Raw genomic sequence first — 26,477 nt, forward strand, 5'->3', positions numbered from 1 at the left:
CGCGCCACTTCGGCCGAAATGCATGGTTCACGTGATAGTCGTGCCCCACACAATTCCGGCGCGTAGCAGCGCGCGAGGAGGTTTTTGTGTGGGGACCGCGGCCCACCATGGCGAGCCGTCCGGTATCGAACCGGCGACGCAATTATAATCAGCGTGCGACGGACTTTACCGAAAGTCATGACCTGAACGATGAGTTCCATGATGTGCCCGGTCTCGCGTCCAACGCGGGCCACGAAGGGACACACGCCCACTGGGCAGACGAAGAAGAGCCCGCCCCGCGTACGAGCGGCGAGATGGCCTCGACGATGGGCCGCCCGAGTGGCGAGTACGAGGATGCGTTCGATGATGCGGAGCCGTACGAGAGCGAGTACGGCGCGCCGTCGGCCGCCGAGCGCTACAGCGATGCGCCGAGCGCCTACGACCCCGAGAGCGAGTACGGAACGAGCTACGGCGGCGCCGGTGCCGGCGCTGCGCCGTCTTCGCGCCATGCACCGGCTTCGCGCCATGCTCCGGGCACGCGCCAGTACACCACCGACTATGACGATGAGCCGGCGCATTACGAACGCGATGTGAGGATCGAGCGCCCGCACACCGAGGGTGCCAATGCTGAGAACTACTACGGCAGCAAGCAAAAAGAGTTGGACTATGAGTACCGCCCCGAGTACCCCTCGGCCGGCGAGGACGAGGACGTGGGCGGCTTCCCCGCCTTTTTCCATCACCCTGTTGGGCAGTATGGCAACTTTAACATCTTCCAGCGCCTCTATCTCGAGATAAGGCAGATGGCGTCGTTCGGTCTGACTAGTGTTGCGTTGGTTGTTGTGGCGAACCTTGCCTTTATCTCCTACTTTAACCCCTTCCGCAAGTCGCCGCCCAAGGCACGTACGGACCTCGAGTTTGAGCGCCGCATCACCGGTGAGCGCCTGAGTGGCCGTGTGGAATACTATGCCGAGTACTGGGGCTACAAGTGCGAAGAGTACGAGATTACGACCCGCGGCGGCTGGATCCTCAAGGCGCACCGTATTTCGGACCCCCGCCGCCCTGGCGGCCGAGGCTACCCCGTGATTGTGCAGCACGGTATTCTGTGTAACTCGCTCTTTTATTTTACCAACGAGGAGCGATCGCTCGGTTTCTGGTTGGTGGACCAAGGCTTTGATGTGTGGAGCACCAACGTCCGCTCGAACTACAACGCAGGCCACACCCAGTACGGCCGCTGGGACCCTCGTTTTTGGGCGTGGGGTATGATGGAGCTGGCCGAGGACCTGGTCGACGTTGTGAACTACATCCTGCAGCAGACCGGCTACAGCCAGTTGGCGTACATCGGCCACTCACAGGGCACTGCCTCCATGTTCCTTGCGCTGAGTAACGGCAAATACCCCAGTCTGGGCAACAAGCTGAGCTCCTTTTGCGCGCTCGGCCCTGCGGTGTTCCCCGGTCCCTCGCTGCGTCGTTTCCCCTTCCGTGTGATGCAACTGCTCACGTCGCGCTTTGCCTGGTCGTTTGTCTTTGGTGTCCGCGACTTTTTCCCAGCGATCGAGCTTGGTCGCCAGGTGGCACCGGCGTACATCTTTGGTCACTTTGCCTATGTTATTTTCGCTTACCTGTTCGATTTCCACGACCACAACTGGATCGACCGCCTGAAGCCCAAGATTTTCCGGTCAACCGGTATCCAGACGAGTTCCGAGCTGCTTTACTTCTACATGCGCTCGTTCGTCGGCCGTGGCTGTATCTTTGACCCGAACGTCCATACCCCGTGGTTCCCCAAGCAGTTCCCTCCTCTGACGGTTGTCTACGGTACGACCGACTACCTCGTCGTCGGCAAGCCGCTCGTCGAGCGTCTTTTGCGCTACGAGAACAATGTCGAGATCGTGCACATTGTTGAGCTGCAAGGATTCGAACATATGGACATGGTATTGGGTGTCGATGCGTACAAGGTCGTCTTCCCCAAGATCAAGGATACCATTGTGCGCACCATGGATCTGGAGGATATGCCGGCCAAGGCAGTGATGTAGTTGCGTAGAAAAGCCTGGAAAATACAAAACTATTTGCGCCTCGGGCGCGGCTGTGTGCTCTAAACATACAACAAATACAACCGCAAAGCGGTGCGGTAAAGTACATTTGGGATCACCATTGCGTCTTGCCATGCGGCGCGATGCGCGCAAAGCCTTCAGGCGACGCATACTCCGCAGGCGCCTCGGAGAGGTTCATACTGCGCAGCGGTGCATAGAGCGGCACGTTGGGTGCGTACAGGGGGGCAGCCTCGGCATAAGCCCCGCCTGCATACACCGGCTCCTGCTTGCGGCGTCCGCCGCGGCCACCACGCCCGGCGCCGACCGCGCCGGGAAAGTTGCGCGCCGCGCCGCCGCCGCGAGAGAAGCCGCCACGGCCACCACGCGGCGCGTACGGCGCCTGGGCGTCGGGGCCATCGCGCTGCAGCTTGCTCTGGATCCGCTTGCCGTACGGCGTGTTGCGGATCGCGGGCAAGATCGGGCGGATGCAGTTCACGAGGTGCATGCGCTGCACGGGCTCGGCATAGTCCAGCGCGGTCTGCACGACATAGTTCGCAAACGAGTCGCGGAGGAGCGACTCGAGACGCGTCTCGTCGATCAGCTCCTCGACCAGCAGCTTGCGCGAGCCGGGCTGGGCCACGCGAATGCACTTTTCGATGACGTTCGAGGAGAACTTTTGCGCAGAGAGCAGGCAGACGTTGCCGAGGAACTGGTGGGTGACCGCCTCGCTGAAGTGGGGGTCGTTCAGGTCCAGCACGTACTGCACCACGTAGTTGCCAAACGGATCCTGGACGAGCGGCAGGGCGTGGCGCGTAATTTCCTTGACGAGCTGGAAGCGCTGCGCCTCGGTCGCGTGGTCGATGCAGCGCTGCAGGACGCAGCAGCCGTGACGGTGCGTCGCAACGTCCATGCACTTCTGCGCGACAGCGTCATAGATAAACTGGCTCTCCTCGGCAGAGAGACGGTTCAGGCATTTTTGGATCACATGGTTGCCGTTGAGGTCCTTGATCAGCGTCACGACGTTGCGGCTGAGCGCGGCGATGATCGCCTGCGTCTGCGCGGGCGTCGAGATGAAGTCGATCGTCTTTTGCACCGCGCGCGTGCCGTGCATATTGAGCGAGATCGTGACGAGGTCCGCGGCAATCGCCTCGACAATCTGGTCGCGCTGCGCATCGGTGCAGTACTCGAGCAACTTCTGGCACAAGTAGTTACCAAAAGGATCCGTCATCAGCTCCGCAAAGTAGGGAAACGTCTCGGAGAAGATCAGGTCGCACTGCGCAGGCACGTCTTCCTCGAGCTTCTTCTGCAGGAAGCGGCAGCCGTACTGGTCCTTGCACAGCTGCGACAGCTCGCCACGCAGGTCCTCCAGACGCATCGTCGAGAGGTCGAGGTCGGTGCGGCGCACGCCTTTGAAGCCCTGCTCCTCGCTCGGCGTCTCGGGCGTGAGGGGGGCACGGGCGGCCTTGGTGCCACGGCGCTCGTCCTTGCGGTAGCGAGAGAAGTTACGCTGCGTCTCGGGCGCCACGCCGGCATCCGTCAACGGGCTGCGGCCGGGCGACGTGTCGAGCGGCAGCGGGGCGCTCGGCGTCTGGCCGAGGATCGGAGGGATACCGAGCGCCGATGCGTCCTGCAGCGAGGTAGGGCGCGAGTTGAACGGCAGCGGCGCGCCGGACGTGGGGTGCACACCGAGTCCGGGGTAGGCGTTGCTCAGTGGCAAATTGCCGCGCGACTCTTTTTCAAAGAGCTCCGCGCCCGGGGCAGGGAATGCAGCACTGCCTGGGGCCATTGGGTGCATACTGCCCGAGAACGGCGCAGGGGGATCGTGCACCGACAGCGATCCGGTCGACGCCGCAAGCTCGTTCACCGACTCGTCGATGCTGCGGGCGAAATCCGTCGGGGTGGCGTGCAGCCAAGGCGACAGCGCCGCACTCCTGCCAGACACAGGCTGCACGCGGTGCTGCCGAGGGGACATGTGCGACAAAGGAGCGAGATCCAGCGCGGAGGAAAAGGTCGAAAGCTGCGTTAGATTAGATGCGTACCGAGCTCGGAAACTCGTCATGGCGGAGAAGCACAGGGAATTCGTCATCGTCACCCGACAGGTTGTACCTGCGCATAAACGTCGAGTCGTCCGCGGCTTCCATCTCATCGTCAAAAAGGAAACGCTCGTTGAACATGGAGCCGATCGGAGCGCCGGGGGCCGCGACCGGCGCCGTCGGGCGCGGCGCGCGGCCGGGCGTCTTTCCCGTCGGCACACGCGGCTCGTCGTTTGCACGCACGTCCGCGCGATCGTTAGGGCGCGCACCCGGAGCCGCGGGGGGTGCGGCGGCGCCCAGGGCGGGGGCGGCGGGGTTTGGAGGGAGCGCCATTGCGCAGGAAAAGAGAGCTGAGGAGGAACTGATCAAGCAGTCGGGTATTGAATGGAGTCCAGACAGGCAAATCCCATATACAGAGCCTGCGAGGACCGATCCACTACGCCCGCAACGATCTACAAGTACACCAAGTGCAAAAATGCAGCGCAACGGACTTGCACCTGCACGGCACCCTAGAAGAAAAAGGCCGTCCTCACGTGGTGGGCCGCCGCCACGCCGAGAGGCTGACTCAGCGTTAGGGACCAATCGTGCACAAGCGGCGGCGGAGCTGCGGAGGAGAGTCGGCGATTGCTACTTGGCCTTGGCTTTGGCCTTGCCCTTGGGCTTGGCCGCGCGCACAAGGCGGTCCTTGGTCGGGTCCTCGTCCTCGTCCGAGGCCTCGACAGGCTCGGGTGCTTCGTCGTCGACCTGGGTTAGGGTAGATACGTACACCATAGGCTTCTTCGTTGTCCGGCTGCCCTTCGCCTTTGAGCGCCTTGGTCTTTTGCGCGGCGGCGGGCAGGTTCGCGGTGCGCTGGAATGCGACAGGGCTGTGTGAGATGGGATACGTACTGGCTCCCTGCGTTGTAGGCGCGGGTAAAGGCGGACTTGACCGCGGCAGGCAGCTTCTTGAGGCGCTCTTCGCGGCGCTCGTCGCCGAGCTCGAGCTCGACGAGCGTCTCGCGGTCCTCAGGGATGAGAAAGTAGGCATCCATCGTGTCGATCACCTCGGGAATGCCTTCTTGCGCGTGCGCCAAGAGAGGGTCGACCAGCTTTGGCAGGAGCGCCGAGAGGTAGTTTTGGCGCACGTCGTCCTTGGTCCCGGTGCTCCTGAGGCGCATGCGGGTTTGCACGTCAACGAGCTCGCGCTGCAAGCGCATCCGCTTCGAGTTCTGGCCGAGGAACGCGGGGAACGACGGGAAGCCGCCGTGCGAGCCGTACACAAGCGAGCACGGCCGCACGCTCGACGTAATGCCGTGCAGCGGCATGAGAGACCAGTGCTGCTGGGGGCCGTGCATCAGCGTGTCGACCATGTCGCCGTCAGAAATAGAAAGCGAGGCTTTGGACAGCAGCTCGAGGTGGCGCAAGTCTTTCAGCGGAGGGTTCGGCTCTTTTTGAGCCAGCACAGGATTCGTCTTGAGATAGTTTTCCTCGACCATCAGCGGCACGATCGAGTGGTCCTGGAAGTAGTAGTCGAGCTTGTCGTTGAGCGACTGCCTGTTCAGCGGCCCGAACCGCTGCGAGGAAGACAGCTCAGAGTACAGCGAAAAGGGCGTCTGGAGCGTCGGCTTCTGGTTCGCCGCGCCAAACTGCTTGCTCTCGTCAAAGGTCATGGCGTTCTGCGAGAGCTTCCACGTAGAGAGCATGTTGGTCACCAGGCGCAAGTCGCTCTGCGCCGCGGTGATCAGCTGGTCCATCACCTCGGCGGGAATCTGGAGCTTTTCGCGGAAGGCGATCGAGAGCATGCGCGAGCGGATCGCCTGCACGGTCGGCTTCGCAAAGGTCATGTTAAAGGTCGTCGAGTACAGCGGCTGCATCTTGGGGTTGCGGCGGTCGTTGCAGATACAGATAATCGGTACCTGCGTCTTGCGGATCAGCGCATTGATCGCACCGACACCGCCGCGGTCGCCGCCCGACATGCCGTCGACCTCGTCCATAATAATCACGGTGCGGTCCGACACAGGGAGGTCGGACTTGACGCCGCACCAGCCCTGGATCGAGCGGTTGGAAATGGTGTCGGCGAGCGCAGTCTCCAGCAGCTTCTTGCTGCGGGTATCGCTGGCGTTGAGCTCCAGCGCCTGGTAGCCCTCGAGCTTGCACACGAGGTGCACCGCGGTGGTCTTTCCGACGCCGGGCGGGCCCGAAATGAGCATCGCACGAAAGGTATTTGTCGCGTTCGGGCCCGGCTTCTTAAAGTTGGACTGGCGCGAGCGCGGCCAGTCGCGCAGCCACGCCTGGAGCTTCTCGACGTTGGACTTGTTTCCGACGAGCTCTTTCAGCTGCCGCGGGGCGTACTTGTTCGTCCACAGCTGGCCAGTCGGCGCGTCGGTCTGCGGCGCCATCTCTTTGGCGGCGGTCTGGATCTTCTTCTCCTCGTCCTTCATCTTTTGCACGACCTTGGGATCGAGCGCGTGGGTGCCACGCTCGGCAATCAGCGCGAGGAAGCCATCCTCGGTAAGCGTCTTGAGCTTGTTCTTCTGGATCACTTCGAGCTTCTTGGCGCCTGCATTCTCACCGAGCACGACATACGACGTCTTGGACGACGGCGCGGTCGTAACCTTGGCGCCGTACCGCTTCGCGAGGTCCACCGCGTCGTCGCGCGAGAGGCTCTGGAGCTCGCCGGTAAAGACGAGCGTCAGGCCGGCCAGGCAGTTGGGTTTTCCTTCAGGAATCGACTTCGATCCGGGAGCAGCAGGTCCAGCAGCACGCCGCGCGGCCGCCTCGCGCCACGCAGGGGCCGTCTTGGGGCGCTTCGAGGAGGCATCCCCGTCGGGCGCCTCGCGTTTCATCGCGCCTCGCCAAGCTCCACCTCCACATTCCAGCATGGAAGCGCGGTCGGCGCTGGTGGTGGCCGTCACGCCGCGGCAGCCCTCGGTGTTTGCGGGCGAGGAGCTGGAGTGTGTGATTACCTTTACGAATACGAATACGCTGAGGAGTGTGGACGAAGGGCGCGCGAATCCCGCCAAGGCGTACGCGCAGCGGCGCGTCGTCTCGCATGCATTTTCGAGCACGAGCCAGGCCAAGGTCGACGAGGTGGCCGGGCGCCTGGGCAAGGTGGGGTTTGCAACAGACACCGCGCATGGCACGACACTTGGACGTGGCGTGCCACCCCGGCGGCACCGCAAGTTTGCGTCACGGTCCGAGCAGTGGCCCGACCGCAAAAGCCGGCTGCCTGCATCGCATCCCCACGCGCGTCAAAAGTCGGTCGTGGAGCACCAGGTCGAGGACCTGAGCCGCGCGTTTCAGCTGCAGGAAAAGGAGGAGGAGGATGAAGAGGAAGCGCCGCCACCGGTGCCCGAGTCGCCGATGCCGGACACCTACGGCGTCGGACAGACGGCCGGCGTCGACTCGGCCCTGCGCGACTCGCTCACGTCCTGGTCGCGCGAGCAGGCCGATGTGCTGCCGCCCGCGCGCAAATTGCACCCCAGCCCCTTGTTCCCGGACCCCTATGCACTGCCAGACGGCCACGAGAAGCTCATCTGGGCCTTTGCGCAGTTTGGCGGGACCATGGAGCTCGACCGCGCACTGGTGCGCCCGGCTGACTTTGACCAGCTGCGCCTGCGCCTCTCGCGGGGCGAGCTTGCTCCGAGCACGCCGCAGACGCCAGCGACACCAGGCGACACGCCGCGGCTCGTCGGCGGCGGCGAGCTGGGGTACGATACCGAGGTCGAGGCCGGCTCGCTCGAGTTCGAGACGGGCTACTCGGACACGGACCTCAAGGCGGAGCACACGCCGTCGGTTGCCGCGCTCACCGCGCTCCTCTTTCGGTATGCGCGGTCGCCCACGCCGCAGAGTGGCGCTAGTCGCGCGCCGCATACGCCGCGGCACATGCGCAGCGGCTCGACGCTGTCTGATATGCGTGCGCGTGCGCTCTTTTCGCGGACACTGCCGACATACTCGACGCCGCCAACGATCCTCGGCATCGACATGGTCCTCGCGCCTGGCGAGTCGCGGTCGTGTACGTATTTCCGCTGACGCAGTCACCTTTCGCCTGCGCATTCCGCCCGACCTTCCGCCGTCGTTCCACGGGCACGCGGCGCACTTTGACTACTACATGACTGTCGGCACGAACCGCATCGATGGTGCTCTGCCCGGGACGCAGCAGTCGCGCCTCTTGCATGTCCCGATCCGTGTCTATAACCACGTCGGCCCGTCTGGCGCCGCGGCGTGTTTCGACCTGCTGAATCCGATCGTCTCGCTGCAGCCCGAAGCCGAGGTCGCGTACGCGGATGCAGATGACCTGAGCGAGCGCGAAAAGACGGCCGCATTTGTGCGGCAGGTGCTCGATGGCGACGCGGCATCGGCGACGGCGCTACGCGGTGATACTATGGAGCACAGGTGCATGGACACGGTCAATGACCTCGCGCGCACCGCCGGAAAGGGTACGTCGCCGCACTAACGCAGTTTCGTACGATATCGCCAAGGACGGGCATGTGGCCGCAGTGCTGACCCTCGCTCGTGCACGCTACCGCCTCGGAGATGCCGTGCAGGCGCTGGTGCGCATGAACCTGCCCGGGGCACGCGTGCGCATCGTGCGCCTCGCCGCTTCGCTCGAGTCGCACGAGGAGATCGATGCGAGTCTCGCGCTGCTTCCCGGCCAGCGCACGCAAAAGCAGACGCGCCAGGTCTATGCGACCCACCACGAGTCGACGCTCGATACGCGCCAAACGAGCATTGTGCTCACGATTCCCTCTGGCGCGACGCCGGAATTTGCGACGAGCGGCGTGAAGCTCAAGTGGACGCTGCGTGTGTCGCTCTTGACGCAGACCAGCGCGCTGCAGAGTGATCAGGGCTCGGTCGGCATCGCGCCGGTGCCGCACTGGGCGCCCGAGAGCGACGCGTACGCCGCCTTTCACACGGCGTTCCAGCGCACGCCGGCGCTTGCGGGGGTCGTGCAGGACGACGAGAAGCGCGTCGCGACCAAGCTCGAGATTGTCGAGTGCTCGGTGCCGATTGGCGTCTTGCCGAATAGCTCCAAGAGCCGGACGGTGCCGATCGAGTTGTACGCATAGCTACTTACAGTTCGTCGTGAAGCGACGTGGGGGTAGGAACGAAGGCATCCGACACGACCGACGACGCTTTGCCGAGCACGTCGCCCACAGCGCTCGGCGCGTGGCCGAGGGCGTGGACCGCGGACGCGGCCTTGCTGAGCAGGGGCTCGGCGGTAGTCGTGGGGGCAAGCACCTGGTCGAGCGAGACCGAGGCAGAGTGCAGCTTGGCCGAGGCCGCGCTGTACACTTCGGGCGCGAGCGTCGCGGCGGCAGACTCGAGCGACGCCGAGGCGAGACTCAGGGCGGCCGCGGCTTTGCTCACATGGGCATCACGAGGGGAGGGGGTCGTTAGAGGGGAAGTGGCAGGGGCGGGGGTCGACGAGGTAGCGTCGAGCAACGTGGTGCTCGGCACTTGGATCGTGCTCGACACGTCGCTCGACGAGGGCGCGACACTGGCAGCGCTTGTCGTAAATACGCTGGAGGAGGGCGGGGCATGTGCAGCGCTGGTGGCATCGGCCACGTCACGCGAGGCATCGCTGTACGTCGCATCGTCTCGCGAGGCATCATGAGACGCCGCCTCGTCATGCGAGGCACCGCGCGACGCTGCCTCGGCATCATCACTCGACGATGATGCGACACTGGCAGGATCAGAGGCACGCTCCTCCTTCGACAAGACACTAGCACTGGGCGTAGGCTCTCCTTTTGTACTCGACACACTGCCTCCCGCGTCCGCCGCTGCCGACGTGGCCGATACCGCATTGCTCGACGCACTGGGCTCGGCGAGGAACTCGGCAGACGAGGTAGCATCGCCCCCCGTAGACACACTCGTGGTCCGCATCTCGCGCTCCTCTGGACTCGCTGTTTGCTGCGCGCCACTCGAGCCCGTCACGGGCACCACCGACCCCACACGCGAGACGGCCTCGGGCATCGGCTCCGGCACAGGCTCCATGACGCTCTCCTGGGGCACGTCAGGCACAGGCGCCGGTGCAGGCTCCGGCGCCGCTTCCGGCGCGGCATCCGTATGCGATTCCGCCTCGCCGGCCAGGACGCGGCTGGGCTCGTCTGGCGCGGGCGTCGCACGCTTGATGGTCTGTGCCGTAGACTGCGGCACGTCCATCGTACCCATCTTCCTGCGCGGCTTCTTGGCCAGCGGCGAGGCGGCCGTCGTGGCCGTGCGCACGGGCAAGTCGCGCAGCGCATCCGACTCGAGCTCCGCAAAGCGCGCCTCGAGCTCCGCCTGCTCGCGCTGGGCAATTGCCGCCCGGCGTGCCTCGTCTTCCTGTGCTTCGCGCTGGCGGTGCGCCTCTTCTTCCTGCGCCTCGCGCAGCTGACGCGCCTCGGCCTCGGCTTGTGCCTCGGCGTCGCGGAACGCCTCGGCGTTCCGCCGGGCGTCGACGCCACGCATCGCGCCACGCGGCCGCGTCCACGTCGACGGAGACGGAAGCGGCGTGTCCGGCATGCCACGCGTCGCGTCGGCGATCGGATCGTCACGGTGCACGCGCTTCCGCGGCGCTTCTGCCGGCGAGCGGCGCATAGCCGTCGCGACCGACGCCGTGGCCGCGAGCGATGCGGCGGAGTGCGACATGCCTGGGATATGCTTCACAATGCCCGTGGCGCGCCATGCGAGGCCCAGGACCGAGAGGCCTTTGCTGATGACGCGCACATACAGAATGTAGGCGATGCACCCTACAAAGAAGGAGAGGGACGCGACGAGCACGCCGAGGTCCCAGAGCTCTTGGCGCTCCATCTGCTTGATCAGGTCGACCGAGTTGCGCAGCAGCGACCCGAATGACTGGTATGCCTCGGAGATCTGCGCGAGTCCTTCCGAGGACTCTTCGAGAAGCTGAGCAGAAAAGCCCGACTTTTCGAGTTCGGTCGACATCAGTGCGACGGTGCGCTGGAGCGCAGACGTCACTTCCTCGGATGCTGCCTCGGCGCGGTCGCCCGACGCCTTTTTCGTGCGCTCCTTGGCATTCTGGGAGCCGAGTTGGAGCGCATCGCGTGCCGCATTCTCGGCGGCGGCCTGGACAGTGCGCTGGGCGCCCAGCAGGCATTTCCTGGCCTCCAAGCGGAGTGCATCGAGTGTTTTGCGGTCTTCGCGCGCGGCGGCCTCAATGGCAGCACACTCAGCAGGTGTACTGCCGTCCGGCGCCTCGTCGGCGACTTGGCGCACCAGCGCGCCGATCTTGGCGAGCGTCGCATGGAGTTCCTGCTCGGTCTCGGCCAGCTCCGCAGGAGTGCGGCACTGGGAGATCTGTGCAAACTGCACGTCACGTACGTCGCGTACGCGCCGCGCTGCCTGGTCGCGCAGCACGCGCACGTCCCTCGGCAGCACCTCGGCCATGGTCTGAAGGGGTCGCTTACTCAGCTGGCTCGACACGTGGAAGGGCGCCGAAGCTTAATTTTCATACAAGTGGTTTGGCTGGATCATTCTGGTTATTGCGGCTAGAGTGATTTCCGACGTTTTCGCACGCCGTGCTGCGAACAATGGCGTGCCAAAGGCCTACCCCCTGAACTGGAAGAAGGACGGGCTGGTCATTACTGGCGGACAGGGCGGTATCGGAAAAGCGTTTGTCGAGGTGCTTTCGCGCCGACATCAGGCGCGCATTGCGGACCGCGACCTTGCTCCGCCAACTTACATGGCTGCCAAGGACTGCGCGCCCCCTATTCCCTGGATCAAGATGGAGTGACACCCCCCACGTGCGCACGTTGATCGTTACGCCTACCAAGGTGCACACGCACCTGGGCGAGGGCGATGCGATGAAGGACAATGACAATTCTTTTCCACTCCCAAGGACCATACCGATTCGCTGCCCCTACCGACATAATCCCTACCTGTATAGAACGCCATCACTACGCCGCGCACGGGGCACCTTCGGTATTCACGCGCTGTGCTGACTCAGCCGGTTCACTGCACGTGTATATCGGCCCCATAGTTTAATTAATGCCGAAGTGAGTAGAACGGTACCAGCCACTATGTCCTCGTCTGCCAACTTCCGCGAGCCGTTCTCTGTTGACACTGTCATCCGTGCACTGGACAAGGTGCCGTTCAGCCCTCCTTTCCTGGTGATCCTTCCTGTCCTTGCTCTCTTCCTCGACCGCCGCGGAGAGTCCGTGCAGGATGTGATTAGCAATCTCCCCACGTTCGCTGCCTGGAAGGAGCTCCTGTTTGACCGCTACAAGTGGTTCGGCCGTGCAATGATCTTTATTGCGCTCAAGATGCTCTCGCGCTGTCTCTCGCGCCGCGCCGCGAACAACGGCGTGCCGAAGGCCGACCCCCCGAACTGGAAGAAGGACGTGCTGGTCATCACTGGCGGCTCTGCCGGTATCGGCAAAGACATTGTCGAGTTGCTCTCGCGCCGTTACCAGGCGCGCATTGCCGTCCTCGACATTGCTCCGCCCACATATGTCGCTGCGAAGGAAGGCGACCCCCCGATCCTCTGGATCAAGACTGATGTGACAAAGCGCGAGGCGATTGCGGCTGCGAACAAGAAGATCATCGAGACGTTTGGCGAGCCGCCGTCGTTTGTGGTCTCGTGCGCTGGTATTGCGATCGGCGGCCCCCTCCTTACCATCTCGCCCGAGTCGGTGATGAAGACCATCCAGATCAATGCCATTGCCAACATTCACATGGCGCAAGAGTTTGTGCCGAACATGGTCAAGCAAAACCACGGCCACTACGTCACGGTCGCGAGCTCGGCCTCGTACTTTACCCCTGCCAACCTGTCGAGCTACTGCATGAGCAAGGCCGCCACGCTCGCTTTTCACGAGGAGCTCCGTACGGAGCTGCGCGTTCTCTACAAGGCCCCCCGCGTGCGTACATCGGTCGTTACGCCTACCAAGGTTCGCACGCTCCTCGGCCACGTCCTGAAGGACAACGACAACAAGTTCCTCAACCCCACCCTCGAGCCGATCCAGGTTGCGACGGCCATCGTTGATGCAATCAACAGTGGTCTCTCGCAGGCGATTTCGCAGCCTCTGACCACCAAGATGCTCCCTTTCGTACGCGCCATGCCCGACTGGTACCGAGCGCTGGTCGAGTGGATCGGTAACACCGACCAGGTTGTGACGGAGGAGAACATTGCCCTCGGCCTCAAGTCGGGCTACGGCAAGAACTGGTCCGAAGAGGACTACAAGGCGATTCTTGGTGAGATGGACACCAACTACAACAAGAAGTCGGCGTAAGTAGACGAGCACTATTTTCTTTTGGCGCACCAAGCAGCGAGTCATTGACGCGAACGCCGTGTCCCTGACTAAGCCGGGTACACGTGAAAGTGACAAGGCTCGAGCGCCTTAAAAGATGTGCGCCCCGATCCTCTACCCCAGAATACGATGTCTTCACCTCAAAACTTCCGCGAGCCGTTCACGATCGATGTTGTGATCCGTGCACTGGACAAGGTGCCGTTCAGCCCTCCTTTCCTGGTGATCCTTCCTGTCCTTGCGCTCTTCCTCGACCGCCGCGGAGAGTCCGTGCAGGATGTGATTAGCAATCTCCCCACGTTCGCTGCCTGGAAGGAGCTCCTGTTTGACCGCTACAAGTGGTTCGGCCGTGCAATGATCTTTATTGCGCTCAAGATGCTCTCGCGCTGTCTCTCGCGCCGCGCCGCGAACAACGGCGTGCCGAAGGCCGACCCCCCGAACTGGAAGAAGGACGTGCTGGTCATCACCGGCGGCTCTGCCGGTATCGGCAAGGACATTGTCGAGTTGCTCTCGCGCCGTTACCAGGCGCGCATTGCCGTCCTCGACATTGCTACGCCGACCTATGTGGCCGCCACGAACGGTGCGCCCCCGATCCTCTGGATCAAGACGGACGTGACAAAGCGCGAGGCGATTGCGGCTGCGAACAAGAAGATCATCGAGACGTTTGGCGAGCCGCCGTCGTTTGTGGTCTCGTGCGCCGGCATTGCGATTGGCGGACCCGTACTCTCTGTTTCGCCCGAGTCGGTGCTCAAGACGATGCAGATCAATGCCATCGCCAACATTCACATGGCGCAAGAGTTTGTGCCGCATATGGTCCAGCAGAACCACGGCCACTACGTTACCGTCGCCAGCTCGGCCTCGTACTACACCCCCCCTATGCTTTCGAGCTACTGCATGAGCAAGGCCGCCGCGCTCGCTTTCCATGAGGAGCTCCGTACGGAGCTGCGCGTTCTTTACAAGGCCCCCCGCGTGCGCACGTCGATCGTTACACCTACCAAGGTGCGCACGCTCCTTGGCCATGCCCTGAAGGATACCGACAATGCGTTCATTAGCCCTACGCTCGAGCCGGTCCAGGTCGCCGAGGCCGTGGTCGGCGCGGTGAACAGTGGTCTTTCGCAGGCGATTTCGCAGCCTCTGATGACCAAGCTGCTGCCGTTTGTGCGTGCCATGCCCGACTGGTACCGCAAGCTGATCGAGATTGTCGGCAAGACCGACAGCGCAGTTACCGCCGACTCGATCCGCGAGGGTCTGCGTGCTGGCTACGGCAAGAACTGGTCCGAGGACGACTTCAAGTCGATTCTTGGCGAGATGGACTCGAACTACAACAAGTCGCAGTAAATAGCCACGTGCCATTAGTCCTAATTCGCCCAATTTGCTCTACTTTTCGAATGGAGCGATTCGCGACGTTTCACGCGTCGCACTTTGCGGATCCCGCAAAGCGCGCGTGGTGTGCGTCGCACCTCGCGCCTGCAGCGCCTGCACACGGTGCGACGCGCGAAGAGAAAGAAGATGCCTGGACGGCGCTCCTGCCTGGGGAGACCGAGGCAGCGTGGCAGGCGCGGCACGGCCTCAAGCACCTCACCCCCGGTGCCGCGCGCATGTTTGACCAGAGCCGGCGCTTCCGCGAACAACGTACGTAGCATTGCTAATGCAGGCGCGCACGACGACGAGGCGCAGGCGCCTCACGAGCCTTCCGATCTTGATACCCTGCGCACCCGCGCGCTCGCGGCGATGCACAAAAAAGCCTAGGTATGTAACTATGGGCCGATGATGTCTGTCATCCTTACGCGCGACTCCTGAGCGTACGCCGCTGCATGCGTACACGATGCGATGCCGCGGCGCGATCCACTGAGGCCCTCTTCTCCCGGCAGGCTGACGCCGTAGCACGTGACCTCGGCCATGGCCGGCGGCCCGTTTGTCATAGCCGTTCCCTGCGTTTTTGACCATGTCGATGCTGCGTGTTGTCCCCCGTGCTGCGTTTGCGCGCGCTGCTGCCCCTGCTGGCCGTCGTTCCCTCTCGTCGGTGACCTCGTGGAAGGCGAACACTGAGGCTGCCAAGGCCTTTACCGAGGCCCGTGAGCACGCCTACGAGCACGCTGCCAGTACGTTGCTGCACTAACCTCTAGAGTCGACCGACCTCTGGCGCAAGATCAGCCTTTACGCGCTGATCCCCGGCGCGATCGTCTTTGGTGTGTACACCTTCAAGATTGAGGCTGCGCACGCCAAGCACCACGAGCACGTTCTCGAGGAGAACGACGGCGAGCTGCCCGCCCGCCCCGACTACGAGTACCTGAACATCAAGAACAAGAAATACCCTTGGGGCCAGCAGACCCTGTTCTACAACCCCAAGGTGAACTACCCTGCTCCGGACATGTAGTTTCCTCGTAGACTCACCACTGACTAGCGAAAGCGTTACCCGTCTGTGATACTATGCATCGTGGGTGCGGTCACCCGTATCGAACAAAATCTCCTCAATGCGCCGCGAGAGGCCGGCGATCTCCTTCTCGGGCGTCGCAGACTCGGCCTGGCTCTCCTCCGCGTCCTCCTCCTCGGTCTCGCTCTCGCCGTGGGCCTGGAGCTGGCGCACGAGCGAGAGGATATGAGGGCTATCGCGCACGCGCTGCTCCAACTCGCTGTTGTTGCTCTCGAGGAGCTGGACGAGCGTCCAGACAGCAATGTGCTGGAAGGTCGTGTCGTCAGACTCGAGGAAGCGCACGAGGTAGCCGTGCAGGCCGCCGTTCGGCTTGTCCCACACGGCGTTGAACGGCGCGTAGTCGTCCGACTTGCTGCTCAGGTTGCCGAGCGCCGCGGCCGAGTTGCCCTGGACTTCGATCGAGGGCGAAGCGGTGAGGGGAAGCAGGACCTCGCAGATACCCATGTCGAGCAGCTGCGGCTTAAGGTCTTCCGACAGAGCCAGGACCGCAGTGCAGGCGGTCATCTCCGACTGGACGCTGAGCGGCACGTGGAGCACGAGCTCCTTGATGCGCTCGACGGCGCCCGCGTCGATGATCGCGGCCTTGTTCCGCTCGCTGCTCGCGGCGAGGTTACGCAGCGTGCTGATCGCGTGGCACTGCAGCTCCTCGTTCTCTTCGTGGCTCAGCAGCTCAATGAGCGGGTGCAAAAAGCCAGCGTCGATGATCGGGCTCTCGTTCTGGGGGTGGATCGAAACGTTGCGCACGCACGCGGCTGCCGACAGGATCAGCGGCAAGAAGGACGAGCGCAGGAGGCGGAGCAGCGGCGGAAGGCCGTTGCTGCGCACAATTTCGATCTGGTACTTTTCGTCGCTCGCGAGGTTGCGCAGCGCGAGCGCCGCCTGGCACTGCACCTTGAGGCTGCCGCTCTCCATCAGGCCAATGAGGTTCTGGACAAGACGCGGCTCGCCCTGCGCAAGCTTCTTGCGGTTCACGCTGTCCACCGCAATGTTGCTCAGCGCAGTGGTGCAGTAGTACTGCACGTCCGTGTCCGTGCTGGCCAGCAGCGTGACGAGGACCGAGATCGCGCCCGCGTTCACGAGCTGCTGCCTGTTCTCGTCACTGTGCGTCATGTTGAGCAGCGCACCGGCAGCGTTGCGCTGGACGCGGATATCCTTGGAGCGGGCGAGGCGCGTGAGCGGCACGAGCGCACCCGACTTGGCAATCTTCGTCTTGTTGTCATCGTGCGTCGCGAGGTTCGTGATGCAGCCCACCGCATTGCACTGCACTTCCACGTTGGGGCTCAGCATCTGACGGATCAGCGGCTCGAGGCCGCCGAGCTTGACGATGAGCAGCTTGTTCTCCGAGTTCACGGCGAGGTTGCCCAGCGCCGCACTCGACGCACGCTGCACCTCGACATCGTGCGACTGCAGCAAAAAGAGGACGGGCTCGAGCGTCTCGCGGCCCACCTCGCGCACCTCCTTCTCGGTAATCTCGGCAAAGGCGAGCGCGGCACTACGCTGCAGGTCGACATTGTCGCTAAACGAAAGCGTAGACAGCGCACGCAGCGGCTCTCCGGAGAAAAAGTCCGTCTCGGAACGATCTGGGTCAGGGGGTGGTACGTACTCTCGAGGTACTGGAGCAGGTCAGCCACCGCGTCGCGCTCATTGTCCAGGAGCAGCGGCTCGTACTGCGGACCGCGCGACCCCACACCTAGCGTGAGCACTATTGAATACGTACAGCAACTGCACAAATTTCCCATCGCACTGGCTGTTCTACGCGGGTTCCAAGGCCGGCAGGCTCACCTCTCGTGGCGCGGAGCGTGCCCTGGCCGGGTCTCTATTTCGGCCGAAGTGGGAAGAATGTGGAGCTACAGAAACGCGCCTTTGGTCCCCGACGCGAAGCGCGACGTGAGCTCGGCGGCGTCGGCGACGGTGCGTGCGCGCGCGCGCTCGTCCATCAGGCGCGAGCCGGCGCCCAGGACCTTGTCTTTGTCGAAATAGGGGGTCGTAGTACGCTCGAGGTCCTCGGCCTCGCGCTGCGCACGTGTCTTGCGTGGAGGAGACTGTGATCGGGTATCGGAGCGTGCGTGGCGGTGGTGGTGGCGATCACGGTCGGAGCGGTCGGAGCGGTGCCGGTCGGAGCGATCGCGACTGCGGCGCTCCCGATCGTGCTCGCGACTGCGGTGCTCACGGTCGTGTTCGCGACGGCGGTGCTCCCGGTCGTGCTCGCGCTCGCGGCGCTCTGCACGGTGCCGATCGTGCCGCTCGCGGCGCTCGTCGCGCTCCGAGCGCGTCTCTTTATGTCTGTCACGGCGCTCGCTGCGTTCGTCACGCACGCTGTGCTCGTCACGCACGCTGTGCTCGTCACGCACGCTGCGCTCGTCACGGTCTCCTCCTTTGTCTCTCCGTAGCTCGTCCATCCGCTTATGGCGGTGCTGGTCCAGTAAACTCGCACTCCGCGATGCATCCTGCATAAGCCACTCGACGAACCATGCTTTTGATCTTTTCGCGAATATCCGAGTCGCGCTTGGTTGCACGCTCGCGCGCGAGGCGCTCGCTCTCGTCCTCGGTCGACTGGTTCGGCAGGTCGACGCCGCCGCCGCTCATAATGCGCTCGCGCCGCTGCTCGGGCGTCTCGGTCCATAGCCGCCGCGCCTGCTCCGTGTCGCCGGTCGGTCCGACGCCTCCCGAGCGCTGCACACGTCCCCCTTGGTGAAATCCGCGCGCACGGAGCGGCGCGCCGCTCGCTTGGATCGACGCGGCAATGCCGCCGCTCGTATCGGGCATCTCGACCATCCACTCTGGCCGCGCGCTCTTCTGCGGCTGCCGCGCGTCGCGCTCGGCCATTTCACGCTGGCGCTGCTCGCGCTCACGAAAGGCCTGCACGCCGTCGTCCTGCGCGGCCGGCGCAGCGCCCGCCGGCATCGGGCCAATTTCCCCTTCGCTGTCCGACATGTTGGAGAGAGACCTCCACTTTTCGACCGCCATGGAAGCGGAGCGGCCCAAGGAAAAGGTGCCTATTCCAGGCACGGACGGGTGGCTGCGTGTCACTACGACCCACGGAAACGTTTTCTACGCACAGAAAAAGACGAAGCGCTCGGAATGGACGGTGCCTGAAGAGATTCGCGAGCAGGTCGAGGCGATGGAGCCGAAAGAAGAACCGCAGGCGAAGCGCATGCGTGTCGCGTCGCCCGCGCCGGAGCCTGAAGCGGAAGAGCGCGAGCCGACGCCGCCGCCTGCGCCGGAGCCCGTACCAGCAGCGATGCCTGCTGCGCCGTCACTCTCGTTCGAAGAGGGGCGTGCTTTGTTTATGAACATGCTCACTTCGTTGAATGGCACCGCGCACGAGGTCAACGCGATGGCGCCATGGGACCGCGAGCTGCCCAAGTTTGTGCACATGCCAGCGTACAGCGCATTGCCCAGCACACGCGACCGCGAAGAGGTGTTTAATGAATGGTGCAAGCTGCGTCTACGGGAAAAGCGTGCTAAGCGTACCGAGCCTGCGCCGCCCAAGGCGCCGGATGCGGGCGCGGGGCGTGCGCTGCGCTCGCTGCTGAAGAAGAATGTAGTGTCGACACGCGCGACGTTTGACGACGCCAAGCGCAAGTGGGGCTCGGATCCTGCTTTTGCGTCCGTCGACGAAAAAGAGGCACGCCAGATCTTTGACGCGTGGATCGCCGAACTGAGCGAGATCAAGCGCACGCTGGCAAAGAAGGCGGATGCTGCGTTCCTTGCGCTCCTTTCGGAAACGCTGCCGAGCCCAGCCGAGGTGCGGAAACGCGAAGGAGCCGATGGCGTTCCGGACAAGGCGCAGGCCGCTACGATCTGGGCGTCGGCAAAGAAGACAAACGGGCTTGTGCAGGACAAGCGGTACGATGCGGTAGGCAGTGCGACACGGCGTGCCGAGCTCTTTACTCGGTGGATTCGTGGTGAAAAGGAGGAGGAGAAGGAGGAGGAAAAGCAAGAACCGGCGCCCGTGCCACACGCAGAGCCCCCTGCACCCGTGCCACACGCCGAGCCCCCTGCGACCAAGCGCGACGATGCCGCAAGGCGCGAGCGTGCGCTGCAGCAGCGCCAGGAGCAAGTACGCCGCGATAATGCACGCATGAATGAGCGGAATCGAGCTGCGCGCCACGACGTCGCGGCCGAGCAGCGCGAGAGCGACTTCCGGCAGCTGCTCTTGGATGCCGTTCGTGATCCCTGGCTTGCGTGGGACGATGCGCAGCGTCTCCTGAGCCGTGACGAGCGCTTTGCGCCTCACAACATGCGCGACGTGCTGAGCGACGAGATGAAACGTGTCTACTTTGACGAGCACCTCTCGCGCATCCAAAACAAGCGGCGTGACCAGCTTGCGCGGCTCTTTGCAAAGCATACGCAAGACGAGCGCGGCATGGAGCGCCTCGTCGCGGACGAAGACAGCGTGCTTGCACTCGTGCGCCACGACGACGAATTTGATAATGCCGGCCTGAAGCGGTTTGTCGGGGAGGATGCCGGCGTGCACAAGGTCCCTACGACGACCCTCTCTCACGAGTTCCAGGCGTGGGATGCATGGCGGAACGCGCAAGCGCGTTCCGAGTTTACCGAGATGCTCAAAGAGAATGCGTTTGTCGATTTCTGGGGCCGGCTCCGCAAGGAGAAGGAGCAACATGGCGATGCACCGAGCGACACGGCCGTACCGGAGGACGAGGACGTGGATCCCGAAGGCGTGTCTGTCCTGGACATGGCGTCGCACGTCGATCTTGCCGAGATGGAAGCGGTGCTCAAGGTACGTGCTCTGACTGACCCAGCATGACAAACGCTATCGGATTTTTGCGCACGTCCCCGAGCAGCGTACCGAGTGGATCAAGGACCACTTGCGCACGCTCGCGGTGCCGAAGCAGACGATTCATCAATTTCACATTCGTAACGCGTAGCTACTACTTTTGCGGCAGAAGCACACTCCAATCAAGGGCAAAGCCGAGCTTGGTCCCCGGCACGCCGAGGAACCAGTGGGAGGAGGAAGGGGTATCGGTGGCCACGGCCGCACACGTCGTGCCGCTTACGCACGACGGTGGCCGAGGAATCAGGCCAAACAGGCTGCGTCCTTTGCTCAGCGCCAGATCGGTCCAGCACCACGCGCACGGCGCGCTGTCCGGCAGCGGCGCATCCGGTGCGAGGGCAGCGGTCGGTGCAGACACCTTCCCGAGCCATTGCAGCACGCGCGTCATACCGAAACCGATGCGTGTGTCGGCGTACGGCACCGACAAGGCCCACTGCACCGGCTCCGAAGGCGTGTGCCAGTAGCACGATGTGAGGAAGAGCAGGGCGATGATCACGCCACAGTACATGCTGCGGTTAGCAAGGTGACCTACCATGGGCGCGTCTGCATCAAGTAGCTCGCAATGAACAGGAACAAGAACAGCGGCGGCGCCGCAGGCAGCGGCAGCAGAAAGACGGGCAGCCACCACCGCAGACAGTACATGGTGAAAAGTGGAGGCTGGGGGAAAAGAGGCGAGCAGGATGAACTACGGCCTATGCAGACAGGATGAACTGTGTCTATGCTTACAACTTGGCCGAGGCCGAGAGTTTTTGCATGAATGCACGCACTGCATTCTCGATGGAAGGAAGGTTGAGCAGGAATGCGTCGTGGCCCTCGCTGCTGTCCACCACTTGCAGCTGCGAGCCCGGGACACTGTGGTGGATAAAATACTGGTCGGGCGGGGGATAGACGAGGTCCGAGGTGATGGAAAAGGTAATGACCTTGCAGCCCACCGGCGAGGTGCCGAGGTGCCGGAGCACGCCGGCGAGGACCTCGTCGCTGTCCGCCGAGCCCGAGTCCTTCGCCCAACTGTGACGGTCGCGCGCTGCGTCGTGTGCGTCGAGCTTGTGGGTAAGGTGCACGTAGCAGTTGGTATCAAAGCGCTCCAAGAACTTTTCACCCTGGTATTTCAGGTAGGACTGCACCGCAAACATCTCTCGACTCTGCTGGCCTTCGATCTTGGCCAGCTCAGCAGGCGTCGTGCCGCTCTTCTCGGCAAGCTTGGTAATTTCGCCCGACTTGTCCGCGGCGGGCTTCAGGTTCTGCTTGCCGCGCAGGCGCCGGAAGCGCCGGTCGACGCTGTCGGGGTGGCGGTAGGTCATCATGGCGCACATACGCGCGGACGCCAATCCCTGCTCTGGGGGGTCTGAGAGGAGGTAGCGGCCGCCTTTGTAGCGCGCATCGGCAGCAATCGACGCGCGCTGGATCTCGGACCAGGCAATGCTCCAGGCAGAGTGCCGTGCAGGGCTCGCGAGAAGCGCGACGCCGCGGATGTAGGGCTGCTCGTTCTTGGAGCCGTTTGGCAGGGCATCCACCGAACCGGGGTTGCGCACAGGGAAGCACAGCGGCCACTCGAGCGAGAGCATGCCGCCCATAGAGCCGCCAATGACCAATGCAATCTGCTGGACACCGACATAGTCGAGCACATGCTTATGAAGGCTGGATAAGCGAGGATACGTACCGCACATCGTCGCGCAGAGTCGTGTGGGGGAATTCATCCGCCCACCAGGTAATCTCCGTCTGCTCTTTGGATGCACGCACATGCTTCGCGCACGTCCACTGGCCGTTCTGCACATCCTCTCCGCCTCGCCGGGTCACTGGCGAGGCCGTGCCGTACGGCGAGCCGATCACATTGCAGCACACCACAAAGTACTTGTTGGTATCGAGAACACGGCCCGGGCCTACAAAGAATGACCACCACTCGGTCGCCACGACGTTGCCCGAGATAGCGTGGCACACGACGATCACATTCGAGCCAGTCGAATCAAGCTTGCCCCAGGTTTGGAAGGCGACAGGGGCATTGGTCAGCCGCACGCCGCTTTCCAAGGTGAACTCGGGGACAACCAGGTACCTCTGGTCCACATTCACCGCAAACGGCGACGTAGGGCCGGGCACCTCGAACGGAGCCGAAGCCATATCGTGGAATATAGGAGTCAGCGGTTGTCGAACTCGCGCACGTGCTAATTGATTGGGTTACAGCAAAACGCTTGGGCCATTCTATGGGGCGGCCGTTAATTTGGCCAGCAGCGGCGCGTGGGGCGACTGCTGCGTCTGTGCGATCAGCTCGCAAAAGTCAGGGTACATAGACACCTCACAGGCTGCCGAAAGGTGGGCAAGCACACGCACAGCAGCGTGCGTGAGCTCGTTGGCCTTTTCCACCTCCTGCTTTGTAGCATTGTCGCGAATCTTGCGCGTGAGAACCGTGCGCAGCGGCGCACTGATCTCGTCGAGGAAGGGGGAAACCTGCTCAGGAGCAAGATCCGCAATGCGCATAATCATCAGACAGGCAAGCAGCTTGACACTGTCGTCGTCCTGCAGCGCCTGCACAGCACAGCGCAAAACGTCGGTCACTTGCATCTCTGCAAAGCACGTCTCGAGCAGTGTAAAAAGCGTCTCGAACGCATTCTTGCGCAAGTCGAGGCCATCGTCCGTAATCACTGTAAAGGGTCCCATAGCCACCTTGCGCTTCAGGTCCTCGCGCACGACAGTCGTCTGATACAGCTTGGGCAAGAGCGCGCCGAGCTGCTCTTGCACCAGCTCGGGGCGGTTGTACACCACTGCGTGCAGTGCCATGACGGCGCCACGGCGCACTTCCAGCTCCTCATCACCCAGGAGCTGCAGGATGCGCCAGAGCTGGGGCGCAAGCATCGCATCGAGTGCATGCTCACGGTCCAGCGTCACTACTGTGCGGGCGACGCCCAGCACCTTGGCACGGACAGCGGGTGTGTGCGAATGAACCTCCTCCTCAAGCTGCTGCAGGCAGGAATGGGGGTCGCTAAAGACCATACGCGCAATGCACTCACACAGCACGTCAAGCACGGCCTGTCCCGCATCGTCCAGCGACAGCGACAGGACATGGAGCGTAAGACGCGGCCAGTAGTGGGCAGTGAGCATTTCGAGCTGCTCGTCGTTGGCATTGGCAAGCGCTTCACGCAGGATACGCAGCGCTGGCACAAGGTCCTCTTCCAGACGCGCATCAAGCGGCGCACGGAACTGAGCATCGCCGAGCACCATGCCGCCGAGCGCAAAGGCGCGCCCGGTGCTCTCGGGCGCGCCTAGCACCTGGGAAAAGACGACCGGAGCTTCGGGCCAGCCACACAGCGTGCCTTGCTGACCCAAGACACCAAGCGTATAGTAGCCGAGACTCTGAGGAGCAGCGTCCTGTGCCGCAAGCAGCGCCGTTACGCGCGACAACATGGCAGGCAGAGCGGCCGACGTGCCGGCCGCCGCGCCGAGACACCGTGCAAAGGCCAGCGGCGTGAGAGAGCCATGCGTGGGTGCAGCACACTGCGCTTCCCAAGTGTTTTCCAGCGCCGAAACGAGCGCAGGTGCAAGGCTGTCCTCGGCGGCTGCGAGCGAACGAAGCAGCCCACAGAGGACGTCGAGCGTATGCGTCGGCAGCGTCGGCGAGCCGAGCAGCGGAAGCACGGCATGGAGCACACTCTCGACCACCGTGCGACTCTGAGTGGGGTCTGTACGCACCACCAGGTCCGCCAGGGCAAGGAGCGGTGCCAAGGTCGGCGCCTCGGCACTCACAGGAACCGAGCGCAGGAGCTGGACCACGGCGACGCGGCCATCGTAGGGGACATGCTCGCGCAGCAAGGCCAACGTGCTGTACAAGCACCGCAGGGCTAGCACACTCACGTTGCTGTCCGGCACCGACGCGAGGCTGAGGAGAGGCTCCAACAGGCTCTGTGCAAAGGCCGACAGGAGAGGAAGCGGTCGCAACGTATCGCATGCCAGCACGTCGAACACGACTGAGAGGCAGGCAGTACGCAGCACCTCATTCGCAAGGCGCGTCCGAATAGCGTCGAGGCCTGGCTCAAGACGCGCGCCCAGCTCAGGACCGGCGGAGCACAGCAGAGTGCCAATCGTGCCCAGCGCGGCTTCACGCAAGGCTTGGTCCGAGTCGCTGCGCTGCAGGCGCTCAAGCGCAGCATCATAGAGACGCGCAAGCTGCGACACCACCGCTTGTGCGCCAAGCGCCTGCACCACGTTCTGGGAGAGCGTCGCAGAGGCACGAAGCGCTTCGAGCGCCGTGCGGTGGTGCTTGGCTGCAATCGCATCCGCATACACCTGCACCACATAAGGAAGCTCGGCTGCTAGCTCGGCGGGCGCGGCCATGGCGAGCTCCCGAAGGAGCGCCACACAGGCCAGTGCACGGCTCCGGTCATGCGCCACTGCCTCGCGGTTGCCAGACAGAATGCGGCGCACGGCAACGAGAATCGGCTCACGGTGCGGCGCCATGGCCTTGCCAAACACGGCGGCGAGCTGTGCCAAGGTGTCGAGGCACGCAATCTGCGTCACCGGCGAACCCGTGCAGGCCTGGCGGCCGAGGGAGCGTACGGCATGCGGCAAGAGGTCCAAAAGAGGCGCGGCGCGCTCCGCACGCTCGACATTGTCGCGCTTGCGCTTGTGTCCGCTTACCTCCGGGCCATCTGCGAGGCGCTGGAGCAGGAGAGCAAATGTGCTCAGTACCTCCAAGCGCACACTTTCTTCGCGCTCGCTGAAGCGCGCGACGAGTGCACTGGCAATTGTGTAGGCCATTGGGCGCACCGCATCGAGATGGTTTGTGCAGAGCGCGGCAAGCAGCTTGCCCGAGGCGCGGCGTACTTTCCAGGATAGGTCGTCGTCGTCCGAGTAGTCGTCGTCGAGAAGGTCGTCGTCTTCCTCCTCCTCTTCTTCCTCCTCTTCGTAGTCGGTTGCATTGGGATCGTACTTGAGCAAGGAAAGCACCTGCTCGACGAGGTTGTGCAAGTCCATCGAGCCAGGCGTAATGACGTGCACGAGCAGCGAGGAAAGCGTCTGCAGGCACGACTCGAGGAACTCGTCCCTGTCGTCCTGGTCGAGGTTCGTGCCGGCATGTAGCACATGCAGCACATCCTGCGCACGCGCAGCGGCTACAGGGCGCAGGCGCAGAGGCGTCTCGCGCGCCAACACGCCCAGCAGTTGGATGGCCGTGCGCGTCGCAGCAGGGGGCGCGCCTTGGAGCGTGGCCAGGCCACGCTCGAGAACCTGGGTGTAGGTAGCAGGCACGCATTCCACACTCAGCATACCCAGTCCCTGGATTGCGCGCTTGGTCAGTGCAGCACGGCTGTGCAGCACGCCGAGCAGCGTCTCGAGCACGGACGTCTGCATGGAAGGGTCTTGCACGATGGCCTCGGGGAAATGTGCAAGCACATCCAAAAGCGCATCCATTGCACTCGTCTGCTGTGCCTGGCTCACGTTGGACGACTGCACCTGGGCCACCAGCACAGGCACGAGATTCTGCACAGCGACTTGACTCAGTGCTGCGTCCGCAGCGATCTCGTCCATGGTCGTGCGCAGGGCTGTGTGAGCTAGGATACATACCGAGCGATGCAATGTCGCGGCGCTCCTCATCGTCCTCGCGCACAAGCGCGCCAAGGCTCGTGATAATCACATGGAAGTTTCCTCCGCGCACGCGGGTCGACAGCGTGCCGAGTCTGGGTAAGCGCGTAGACGTACGTCTTCACTGCGAGGTTCTTTACCTCTGCATTTTTGTCAATCAGCAGTTCCAACACCTCCTTAACTGTCGCTGCTTCTACCGTCTCATCCATAGGATGATAAACGAACGACTCGTGCGAGATGCTCGAAGCCAAATCGTTCAAGGCCATATACCTGCGTAAGCCAGAGTCACCTACCGAAAGTCGGCATCGGGAGACTTCATCTGACGGTAAGCACTCAGGAACATACCTTGTCCAAGAGCGCAAGCATTGTTGCGCGGTTCGCACCCATCGTGCCTCCCCACGTCCTGTGCGC

General features: G+C 63.3%; 14 protein-coding genes across 14 annotated transcripts; 7 read left to right on the forward strand and 7 right to left on the reverse strand.

Moving 5' to 3' along the window:
- Positions 1-107: 107 nt before the first annotated feature.
- TGL1 (sterol esterase) lies at positions 108-2,009 on the forward strand (the record flags this gene model as incomplete). Its single annotated transcript, XM_060265957.1, has 1 exon — positions 108-2,009. The coding sequence occupies one exon, from the start codon at positions 108-110 to the stop codon at positions 2,007-2,009; it is 1,902 nt and encodes a 633-aa protein (XP_060121940.1).
- Positions 2,010-2,121: 112 nt separating this feature from the next.
- Positions 2,122-4,372, reverse strand: MJAP1_002014 (uncharacterized protein; the record flags this gene model as incomplete). The annotated part of the gene is made up of 2 exons (XM_060265958.1): positions 2,122-4,023; positions 4,046-4,372. 2 exons carry the CDS (start codon positions 4,370-4,372, stop codon positions 2,122-2,124), a joined length of 2,229 nt encoding a protein of 742 aa, XP_060121941.1.
- A 294-nt stretch (positions 4,373-4,666) lies between these two features.
- On the reverse strand, positions 4,667-6,864 carry rfc1 (DNA replication factor C complex subunit Rfc1; the record flags this gene model as incomplete). The annotated part of the gene is made up of 3 exons (XM_060265959.1): positions 4,667-4,783; positions 4,806-4,905; positions 4,928-6,864. 3 exons carry the CDS (start codon positions 6,862-6,864, stop codon positions 4,667-4,669), a joined length of 2,154 nt encoding a protein of 717 aa, XP_060121942.1.
- Positions 6,865-6,898: 34 nt separating this feature from the next.
- RGP1 (Golgi membrane exchange factor (Ric1p-Rgp1p) subunit) lies at positions 6,899-9,087 on the forward strand (the record flags this gene model as incomplete). Its single annotated transcript, XM_060265960.1, has 3 exons — positions 6,899-8,033; positions 8,056-8,457; positions 8,480-9,087. 3 exons carry the CDS (start codon positions 6,899-6,901, stop codon positions 9,085-9,087), a joined length of 2,145 nt encoding a protein of 714 aa, XP_060121943.1.
- Positions 9,088-9,091: 4 nt separating this feature from the next.
- SEC20 (Protein transport protein sec20) lies at positions 9,092-11,410 on the reverse strand (the record flags this gene model as incomplete). Its single annotated transcript, XM_060265961.1, has 1 exon — positions 9,092-11,410. One exon carries the CDS (start codon positions 11,408-11,410, stop codon positions 9,092-9,094), a length of 2,319 nt encoding a protein of 772 aa, XP_060121944.1.
- A 632-nt stretch (positions 11,411-12,042) lies between these two features.
- On the forward strand, positions 12,043-13,251 carry MJAP1_002018 (uncharacterized protein; the record flags this gene model as incomplete). The annotated part of the gene is made up of 1 exon (XM_060265962.1): positions 12,043-13,251. One exon carries the CDS (start codon positions 12,043-12,045, stop codon positions 13,249-13,251), a length of 1,209 nt encoding a protein of 402 aa, XP_060121945.1.
- Positions 13,252-13,398: 147 nt separating this feature from the next.
- On the forward strand, positions 13,399-14,604 carry MJAP1_002019 (uncharacterized protein; the record flags this gene model as incomplete). Its single annotated transcript, XM_060265963.1, has 1 exon — positions 13,399-14,604. One exon carries the CDS (start codon positions 13,399-13,401, stop codon positions 14,602-14,604), a length of 1,206 nt encoding a protein of 401 aa, XP_060121946.1.
- Positions 14,605-14,654: 50 nt separating this feature from the next.
- On the forward strand, positions 14,655-15,015 carry MJAP1_002020 (uncharacterized protein; the record flags this gene model as incomplete). The annotated part of the gene is made up of 2 exons (XM_060265964.1): positions 14,655-14,898; positions 14,921-15,015. 2 exons carry the CDS (start codon positions 14,655-14,657, stop codon positions 15,013-15,015), a joined length of 339 nt encoding a protein of 112 aa, XP_060121947.1.
- A 196-nt stretch (positions 15,016-15,211) lies between these two features.
- On the forward strand, positions 15,212-15,643 carry COX6A (Cytochrome c oxidase subunit 6A; the record flags this gene model as incomplete). The annotated part of the gene is made up of 2 exons (XM_060265965.1): positions 15,212-15,368; positions 15,393-15,643. The coding sequence occupies 2 exons, from the start codon at positions 15,212-15,214 to the stop codon at positions 15,641-15,643; spliced, it is 408 nt and encodes a 135-aa protein (XP_060121948.1).
- Positions 15,644-15,694: 51 nt separating this feature from the next.
- On the reverse strand, positions 15,695-18,634 carry VAC8 (Vacuolar protein 8; the record flags this gene model as incomplete). The annotated part of the gene is made up of 5 exons (XM_060265966.1): positions 15,695-17,280; positions 17,304-17,402; positions 17,424-17,443; positions 17,552-18,114; positions 18,170-18,634. The coding sequence occupies 5 exons, from the start codon at positions 18,632-18,634 to the stop codon at positions 15,695-15,697; spliced, it is 2,733 nt and encodes a 910-aa protein (XP_060121949.1).
- A 31-nt stretch (positions 18,635-18,665) lies between these two features.
- Positions 18,666-20,592, forward strand: MJAP1_002023 (uncharacterized protein; the record flags this gene model as incomplete). Its single annotated transcript, XM_060265967.1, has 2 exons — positions 18,666-20,444; positions 20,467-20,592. The coding sequence occupies 2 exons, from the start codon at positions 18,666-18,668 to the stop codon at positions 20,590-20,592; spliced, it is 1,905 nt and encodes a 634-aa protein (XP_060121950.1).
- Positions 20,593-20,595: 3 nt separating this feature from the next.
- Positions 20,596-21,140, reverse strand: MJAP1_002024 (uncharacterized protein; the record flags this gene model as incomplete). Its single annotated transcript, XM_060265968.1, has 2 exons — positions 20,596-21,007; positions 21,031-21,140. 2 exons carry the CDS (start codon positions 21,138-21,140, stop codon positions 20,596-20,598), a joined length of 522 nt encoding a protein of 173 aa, XP_060121951.1.
- An 80-nt stretch (positions 21,141-21,220) lies between these two features.
- On the reverse strand, positions 21,221-22,613 carry MET2 (homoserine O-acetyltransferase; the record flags this gene model as incomplete). The annotated part of the gene is made up of 2 exons (XM_060265969.1): positions 21,221-22,136; positions 22,159-22,613. 2 exons carry the CDS (start codon positions 22,611-22,613, stop codon positions 21,221-21,223), a joined length of 1,371 nt encoding a protein of 456 aa, XP_060121952.1.
- Positions 22,614-22,694: 81 nt separating this feature from the next.
- Positions 22,695-26,453, reverse strand: MJAP1_002026 (uncharacterized protein; the record flags this gene model as incomplete). The annotated part of the gene is made up of 5 exons (XM_060265970.1): positions 22,695-26,026; positions 26,049-26,161; positions 26,184-26,336; positions 26,360-26,385; positions 26,412-26,453. The coding sequence occupies 5 exons, from the start codon at positions 26,451-26,453 to the stop codon at positions 22,695-22,697; spliced, it is 3,666 nt and encodes a 1,221-aa protein (XP_060121953.1).
- Between the last annotated feature and the right edge of the window lie 24 nt (positions 26,454-26,477).

Source organism: Malassezia japonica, chromosome 3, assembly GCF_029542785.1.
Source record: "Malassezia japonica chromosome 3, complete sequence".
NCBI classification, from domain to species: Eukaryota; Fungi; Basidiomycota; class Malasseziomycetes; order Malasseziales; family Malasseziaceae; genus Malassezia; species Malassezia japonica.